The 9,408-nt window shown below is 42.5% G+C and overlaps 1 protein-coding gene across 1 annotated transcript in view; it reads right to left on the reverse strand.

Moving 5' to 3' along the window:
• Nucleotides 1-2,242: 2,242 nt before the first annotated feature.
• T265_15063 (hypothetical protein) overlaps nt 2,243-9,408 on the reverse strand; it is a gene marked incomplete at both ends in the record, with an annotated part of 27,938 nt that continues 20,772 nt past the window's right edge. The window contains 5 exon segments of the mRNA XM_009176432.1: nt 2,243-2,513; nt 2,744-2,953; nt 2,973-3,147; nt 5,705-5,867; nt 5,872-6,075. Coding sequence (XP_009174696.1) covers nt 2,243-2,513; nt 2,744-2,953; nt 2,973-3,147; nt 5,705-5,867; nt 5,872-6,075 — 1,023 coding nt within the window.

Raw genomic sequence — 9,408 nt, forward strand, 5'->3', positions numbered from 1 at the left:
CTCAATTTTTTCGGATGACATGCAGGTAAATTTTGTTCTGGAAAACAGCCATGATTTCTGACTTCCTTCAACTCCACAAGCTTTCCTCACCTTAGGTAAGTGACATTTGGTTGTAAAGCCTATTAAATGAATTTAACGTTGGCTTCTCACCTGATGTTTAATCTTCAGGAAACTTGAAACGGAGTTTGTGAGTGGCCAAGGTGCTGGGCGTTCTGAAGTCTGCGATTCTATCGCTTTGTTTGCGTGCATTGGACTGCAAAGGGAAACTGTAGGGCAAAAGTAACAAATGGTAGTGTGATTCAATGGATGAAAGCAGTCATCTGTTGATCAGTACAGACTCTGATGATTAAGTGTCCAAATCGAAAGCGCTTTTCACAACATAAGTTGGCGGTTTCTTTAACACAGACGGTGCTCTATGAAAGGCGTTCTACCTAAAATCTAGAAAACTACAGTCAACTTCTGTAAACTTAGATTCACGGGTGGCTCGTTGAGATGTATGAAAATCGGAGTGGCAAGCAGAAAGCCCGCTAGGAAATGGCCTAAATTCAAAGCTTATTGTCTTGAGGAAACTGTACACTATTCATCAGCAAAGAGATTTGTAGCCAACGGACCAGATGTGTGGAATACACTGTCACATGAAATAAAAACCCAGACTTAAAATCAGCCATCTTAAAAAAACAAAGCTACCCACTAGCGACCCTTTCGACAACCAGTGGATCGCATTAGACTTTAAAATCTGTCCAAGGATTTTTCTAATCGAGGGACTACTTCATCCTAGCCTAGCTTTAGTAACTAGAATAAACATACTGCACAACTACATTACGAGCTGGCAATCAATGCAAGAAGGCTTTGTTGCCCTCCACAGTGCCATCGGCGTGGATTTGAAGGTTCATTAGCAAATTCTGTGAATTGTGAAACGCCCAACCGGTTTCAGCTACTCGAGGCGAACCACGCGAGGAAAAGAATGACACTATATAAAGAGGGCTGAGTGTGATTAATCAGCTATCCGTCTGGCATTCCAACGATACCTTGGAATCTTCCGATAGCGTACGTTCTTTTGTGTCGATTGGCTATATTCATCTAACTACCTATTGTATGTAGACTCATCTTTTGATGCACAAGTTTGGCCGGTAGTACCCTTAGGTCACGATTCTATATCTTTTAATCTTCTTACTTGCCGTGGCCATTTGGCGAATTAGTTGTGAATGCTTGTGAGCTTTCTAAAATTCACATTATCATCACTCCAGGTTGAACAATCATCTTACTGCTCTGACATGAATATTCCGGCGAGTCTAGGCTACCTACAACTAGCCAAAAAATTATCCGTAGCGCACCCTGACTAAAAAGTCCTTACAGGCAGATCAATCGATCGAAACAACCAGGACAATTACTGGGCAGTTGGGCAAACTAGTCATATCGCTCAAGGTCGAACACATCCGCCTGTTCTGATATGATAATTCAGCTGGGTCCAGCGTGCGCTAGTGGAGCAGTGGTAAAGCACTAGTCTCATATGTCAGATACCGCAGTCCAAATCCATGCATGGCCATAAATATGCACTTGTGATGCACTAAATTCGAGATCAGTGCGTTCTTTATTTGCTGTGGACTTATCACGACAACCGCGTCAGGACAGGGGTTTTCAAACAAACGTATGTATCAAACCTGAAGCAGCCGTTTTATCAAGGGGACCATGTGTTTCAAGCTCTACTACACCTGAATCTACTGATGGGGCTAATTTTCTGGCAGTGGGAGTATCAAGCGACCACTGCTGTATTATCCGTATGTTTAGCGTCATATCTCTGCAGTGGAAGCGTTTGTAAGAAATCCCCTTCAGTTGAAGTTATCGTTGGATTCTAATCATCGACCAACAATAGAGTACCCATTGTCGGCGAAAATTCAAGTTCATTATCCTTTATGTTAGTCACACAGATATACACGGCTAGGCTATCAGGAAGCATGGCCTCTTTTCATCTTAAACTATCGAAACTGAGAGGTTACCGAAACAACTCTTGCTGTACTGATAAGTTTCACAGTGGTGACATGGAACAACCGAGCTAGTAAAAGCGGACAGACTATTGAGAATATTTTATACGAGTGCGCCAGAGTCGTCCACATGCGATCCCAAGACTGATTAATCAGTAGTCAGTGGTGTCGAGAAAATTCATCAGTCATCTGAATAAATATCGTAGACGATATAATACTTTCGGTGGACATGATATACTAAAACAGAAAAGTCTCCTACCTCCCGATCCCGCCGAGCCGGAGGCCCGACTGCCAGTTGTTGATGAGTGACGTTGATATCTGTTGATCTCGTCGAAAGTTTTCGGTTTGAGCACATCTTTCGTCATTCCACCTGGTGTCAGGATCCCAGAGCATTCGCTTGAAGAGTCTGGATGTGATAAAGAAAGCTCGCTGGTTCCGATGCGCATACTTTCGTAACCGCTGCTCGCTGGACCGCCGTTTACACTTCTTCGTCCGGATCGACAAATAGGTGTGAACAAGGTTCCAGGGTAACTGCGGCAGGGGGGGAAATAGGAGTCTGTCATCAGTGGTAGATATATTTTGAAGAGGGAATTATCCAAGTGAATAAAGTGAATCTGAGTTCTGTCTCAGATTCGTTTCAGTTCGTGGAGAGTTTGTCACTTTCTCAGGTTTTCATGATTCAGCATTCTTTGAACTTCAAATGCTTCAACTTCCTACTTTGGGCTTCCTTGTGTTCATATCACCTCCTGTGTTATAATTACTGCCCATGGTAAGTGTGGTCCGTCCCTAATTCACTCGATTTGTGCACACAGTAGATCTGCGCGCCAGTACTTCCGGAGTTGGTCCTGATTTTATTCCGTTCAGGCACATTTGACGACGAGATGAAATGAATAGTTTGAAAAATGGTAAGGCTTATAACCATGCAGGGGGTCAAGTAGCAAATCATATCCCCAGAATTCGACCACTGTGCACTGGAGGCAATAGACGAACATCAGGACCTTCGAAATATTACGCACGTATCGTCTAGGTACCCAGTTAGCAATGCCGACGTGCGATGGACTTTTTTGGTAAGAACTTGCCAACTGGGTGATGTGATATGAATCAGTTACGTGAGCTTGATCACGCTCTCCGGTTGCCAGGTGACCATTTGCTTCATCGTGTCGTCCTCTATCAAACCTACTTCGAATTTGAAAAAAGACGCGAAGTAGACATAGTGAGTTGCTACTTCCTGCTTTCTACGAGTTTGGGGCACAAGAGATTCACTGAATCAATAGCTAGACATCTCAGAGTAGGCTAATTCCGTGACCAGTACACTCGTTACTTTTGCTGATCTCAGTTGGTCCCGTTTCTCGTCTTGTACTGTTGATGCCTATCACTGGAACCTGCGCCACCGCACAAATTCACATGGGTCATGGTGGAAGAACTGAAGTGGACGGACATTTTGACTATACTGTCATATTTTCGGTATTTAAGTCGTGGACGGACTTTTGACTATACTGTCATATTTTCGGTATTTAAGTCTTTATGGAGTACATTCTATAGTGATCACGCAACTGGGTTTAATAAAACAAGAATGTGGGGGTCAGTGGTCATTGCAGAAACACTGGGAGGGGGAGATACACTTCACAGCACAAAACCAAGCTTCCTCGTTTACGAACTTTTGTCGGGAATGAGCATGTTCTGACGTTTTAACTGTGGGTTTTTGCCCGAAGAAAAAGCCTATTCATCCTTACTGGGACCCAGAGAATACGCATATATCATGAAAACAAGGAGAACCGAATCAACAACCGCATAGATAAAACTTATTCAGCTACGAGGGGCTTATCAACATCTTAGTCAACTGGCGTTTGCAAGGGACCACGTGTCCTAGAGTCATACAGGTCAAGTTTACAAAGTGCGGTATCGACTGACTACTTAAATGACACTTCCTTAGACGGTAGTCCCATTCTTTCCCGGAAAAGTTCCCTTCTGTACTTTGGAACTCCTGAGCAGAAATTGACGTTTCAACTGTTGAATTCCTCCTGTAGAATGAAAATTTCACAAATCGACAGGACGCGCTCGAACGGTTTCAGCTTGCACCACCCGCTACCGGGAAAACGTCGTTCTCACCGGTTCTTTTTGTCTAAAAATTCAACACAGTTTAGGCTAGCCGTTTCGCCTCTTTCGGAACAGTCACAGTCCACACTTGTTGAGCAACCAGAAAATTTTGGTTGTTTAAGTTCGTCAGTGGTAAAACTCCCTTGAGCACGACGGCAAATCTCTTCCATGATTCTTTCGTGACTCCAAATGAAAATAACAATACTAGGGGAACCGATCGAAAGCCCGTCAGTGAATAAAACTTTTAGTAAGCCAGTTTTCAAACCAGATTAACTTTCTCCCATGAGTAGGTGGTGTACGAAGTCAGATGTTCCAGAATCATAATGATTCACCCAGTATAGTTGGTTGTTGGGATATCAACGAATGATGTGTAGATCGCTGGAGCTTCGAATAGTCCGGTAACGGACCTGCGGCTCAGTACAACAACTGATGTGCGACAAGTCCATCCGGAAATTATCCACTTCAGACTTAGTTGCTAATTGTAGGGGCAGTTGGAAGACCGCATGAAACACCGTAATACACTTGTTTTCTTTCCTAGTTCACGGTAAATAAAAGGATCATTTCCCAATATATTACACAATTTCATCGATAGAGTCCTTGTAACTCCCGCTCGTTTCAATATTAGGTAGAATTGCAACAACACCGTGACCAAGTCAGTGTATTTCTGACGCGTTGTTCACCTGTCTTTTGCCACATCTGTTTATCGAATCAAGATTCCGTTTTTTTCATGAAAAAACTTATTTATATGCCTAGGAAAATCTGGAATCTAGTAGCAGACTTGTATTTCTATGGATCCGGCTGAGTTTCACTTGATCATCTGATTTAAACATTTCTTGTCTAGTTGCGAAGAAGAACAGGAACTCTAAACAAATATCACGAGCTCACAAACGGTGACGTGAAAAAAGACTGCAAGGTGTCGTGATCCCTTTCCAGAACAAGTGATCGAGAGATGGACTAAAGTGTTTATCTATCATAGGAAATTCTTCACTGTTATTTAGTATTAGCAAACATCAACGGGTCTGAATTGCTCCTGGTAATCTTCTTGTAATACGCCCCTTTGATTTTCGACCATTGATAGGTCATCCTAGAACCGTCTTACCGTCCGACAGGATTTGCCAAAAGGAAATGTATGTAGAGTTTTCCGGTGAATGAAAACAAACGAATTCGTAGTATTTTGATTCCATTTAGATTAGTCCCCTACATCGTTAGCGAGCACATCTTCGGAGTTTTATTGATTTTCAGACACGTAACCGTGATTTGCAAACCAAAGTGGGAGATTCATGCTAACCTAGTCCCAGCATGTGCACTCTAAATGTCGCAACAACGAAGAGAAGTCATTAGTACTGTCAACATAGCACTGCGGACTAGCACTAAGACCGATCAAATTGAAAACATTGCTCGATGTGCTGGGTTAGCAATAGTCTGAGTGAACACAGCTCAACGAAGCAGCATTGGCTTGTGGAAGTGGTATTTTCGTTTGAAACATGCATTATAATCACGTGGCATCCATTGGGAGTCCAGGATACAACTAAGTTTCATCAATAAAACAGAGTAGTAGTACGCTACCTCAGGTAGCGTAGATGGTAATTGGCTTATTGGCTGAGCTGGGCAATTATATTGCAAACGTTTCATCACCAAACGAGATGACATCATCAGTGCGTTGTTGGGGTGCGTAGCGATGGGTTGGTGGGTCTGCTGAAGCCAGGTGTAACGGTGGATGCTACTGATGAGGCATGCGAGTAGTACGTTTTCTCGTAACTCCGCTTCGCGTCTCTTGAAAAGTGAGATCTACTACGGAATTTGTGGAGGTAGCATTTGTTCGGATTTGAGTAACAGTCAATGAATATCCAGAAACGTTCAGAAAGACGCGTTCAAAAGGAGGATGGATATACAGTTTTTGAAAAAAAGATGCATATGAGAGTTTTGCTTCCCTGTCCAGTAGTCTGTAACTGTTCACTTGGTGTTTTCTGATAAATAACTCCAACGGCGAAGGCTTCTTCCTTACACAAGTACAATGGAGTTGGCAGGACCCGTTAAAGTGATTCCAGATGCGGATGTCCTCTCAACTTGATGGTGCTTAACAAGACAGATCGGTTACATGTAGGTAGTTGTACGATTCTGATTGACAAACAATCAGGTTACGCTAAATTCAAAGTCACTTGTATTGTCATGAAGGTTTGGGTGAAGAAAGTAATCCACGTAGACACCGTCTGCACAAGCTGATGTTTACTAATGAAGCGCTGTTTCTTATGGGATGTTTTATTTAAACGATATTTAGTGGCTAAGGTATTGAGACCAGGAGAAATCATGCCTCTCGTTGGGGATTGTTCCCTGAAACTGTTTATGGCACTCAGACTACAAGATTTCTGTGTCCTGATTTCCAACCAGCATCATTCTTCCGCTACATTTTTCTGCTTTTTTATTTCAATTGGAATGTACGGAGAGTGGAGAAGGAATGCCGCCAAGTGTGTACGCTATGAGTGAAAGGAACGGCACGCGAATCAGAGGGGGCGAAGCCCGAACTGCATGTGTAAGGCAGAGCTTAGGCTATAAATCCGATAGCCTCACAAAGTGCTTTCCAAGCACTCTGAGGCGGAGGACCAAGTAGGTCGTTTTTGGTCTAGCCACGGAGGCGCTAATCTACCAACCAGTTTACTCAGATTCTTTGGTTAAAATTAATAAATAAATCGACTCTTTGGTATAAAAACCAGTCTTGAAATGTACCACTCGTGACACTTAACCTAGTTAGCTAATTTTCCACAGTTAACCCATCCCAAAGTGCGAAAGGTAAGTTGAGATCTCGCTGATTTTGGAGTTCATAAGTGGCATATACTATATGGGGCAGACTGAGCCTGACTGTATGATCAACCGACAAGCGCAGCGTGTGCCTGATAGCCATTACGTAAGGATACACTGGAAACTACGGAAATTGTTTGTGGCCCACTGAAAGCTTTGTGCGAAATTTATGTGAATCTTTTACAGCTGCAGCAGATGGGGAAACGTGTCAGTGATCCAGTCTCCTCGATGACTTTTTAAACGCACTGGTGTGTGTCTGATGTTCTGACCTAAAATCAATGAAGAAAGTTTCACCCAATCGATCAGTCTGGTTTAGGCCGCAGGTCCATCGCAGATTGCCTGAGCTGGACGCCAAAAATTATAGATCAGGTGCTGAGTCACCAATTATGCAAGCTGTGCTGGAAAGTTCTGTCTACAAGAAGAGACTTGGATACAGTGCCTCTTGTTTCGCAACGTATCAGTAAAAGTTGATTACTCTTCTGAGGGCATTAAACGAATGTACCAACGGACAGTGCAAACAGATGAGTGCCCGATTCGCTTTTAAAAACATGGAGAGTATTTTATTAGTTAAGCCTAAAAGAGCATCATTTCAAGGCCTTGGTGTCGGTTTATCCACACACATTCATCCACTACCATTCAACCTTCAACAAAATCTCAGCCCCTGCGCTGTATCGCCATGTATGCATGGATAGATGAGCTATCATCCTCCGAACAAACTGGAACACCACAAACATAGCTATCTCCTCACTCATTTGGAAACTAAGACTGCAGGGATGGTGATGCGGGTACTTTGAAAATATTTCTCCACAAAACAGTGGTTGTATTGTGTTTTGTTCGCACGACGTTTACCTTCCGCCGGACTGCATGTATCGCCATACCGGCTTATACTGAAAGTGTATGCATCCCGCGAGAATATCACATGACTCCTCTGTTGCTCGTAAATAACGACGGCAAGTTCAGTACTGGAAAATTGAAACTTTACGAGTAAATGTAAATGAAAAAAAATACGCCTACGTGTATGATTTCTGCTCCCAAAAGCTATCAAAAGCACACAAATCTGAAGCAAAACTGAAGGACAGCTACAACAAAATTGTATGACCACTCAAATTTTCGACTTCAGCGCGGGTGCCTTCCGGCCAACAACAATTTGCTTTCGAGCGATGACAACATTCCATTAAATAAAAGTTAACTAGATAATGGAAGTAAAACTTCTATCAAGCTATATCCTCACGTTTACTGCTATTTATTTACAAGGACTAAAGTTGCCAGTGTGTACTCATGGGATTAATCAAGGAGCTGCACAATTTTGAGAGAATAAAGGCAAATGATCACCGCGACTGTAAGAAATGATTGGAATCAAATCTTGAAATCTCCATTGGTCTACTTGAAAATTGAGTGTTTGAAATAAAGAGCCATCAAGCACGTCATAAAGGGAACGCTGACTCAAGCGGTAAATCTGAAAATTTTAACACATCTCCCGGACCATCTATAACACTCAATGGAATCAGGAATTTAATGGGTGTTTTTAAATCCCTTCAAAGGGATGGTCCTTCTACTTGGAGATTTTCTCGGCCAGTTTATGTTTGATCCTTTTACAAGACAGTGGATGACAGTAAGGCCTCAGATACAACACCGTCTTGTGGCCTATTGAACAGTGGTTGGGTAGAATTGTTAGACATCCCAAGTAGTAATCAATTATTGGGACTGTATCAATATAACACAGTGAGATTCTATCAAAAGTATTTCAGTGGTGTGAGAGGCCAATCAGAATGCCGCAGCTGGGAAACATGTTTAAGATAGATGACCGCAAATACATTTGATCAGATGTATTGTCAAAACAATACAAATATACAGGCCATTTCTTCGAGGTTGTAACAATTGGCGGCGGAGGTTCAGGCATCACTTCACTGCGATGAGAGTCCGAAACACTTACGCGGTGAGTCACTGAATAAGGACGCAAACTATATTTTTCTCAAAGGTTGACGGGAAGGTAGTTTCTACTTCAGTGACCGGTGCAAACCTATGTCATCTTACTGGATGATAAGTTTAACCTACCTAATCTGAAATATAGCATTATAACTTTTTTACTGTGACGCATCATGAACAATGGGGTTCTTGTTTTATTCCGTTGTATATACTCTTCTAAACTCTCACTACAGTGCCCACATCTCTCATACCTTTGGCTGCCAACTTTTTTCCAATTACTTTTTCCTACCTTCTGAGAGGCGCCAATGATCGAATAACCGTGAGCACAATCGAGTAAACCGCGGAATAGCTCGCAACGCACCCCGTCACATTATCCAGCACTAGTGGTTATGGCCTTTGAACTCCCCTCGCCGTGTGTGACGGTTTCGCGTTGCTACGATCAAGTTTATATCATAATGTCACAGCAGTGCTTAATACGAGCAGAATGAATAAAAATACGTCATCACTACTGTAATAAGTTGAAAATTACACACAACACAACATAATGCCTGCCCTCTAGTTGAGGATGAAAGGATCTATTTAGTCCATTCTTTAGAAATGAAATGAC

The sequence above is a fragment of the Opisthorchis viverrini genome (genome assembly GCF_000715545.1).
Source record: "Opisthorchis viverrini unplaced genomic scaffold opera_v5_338, whole genome shotgun sequence".
Taxonomy (NCBI): Eukaryota; Metazoa; Platyhelminthes; class Trematoda; order Opisthorchiida; family Opisthorchiidae; genus Opisthorchis; species Opisthorchis viverrini.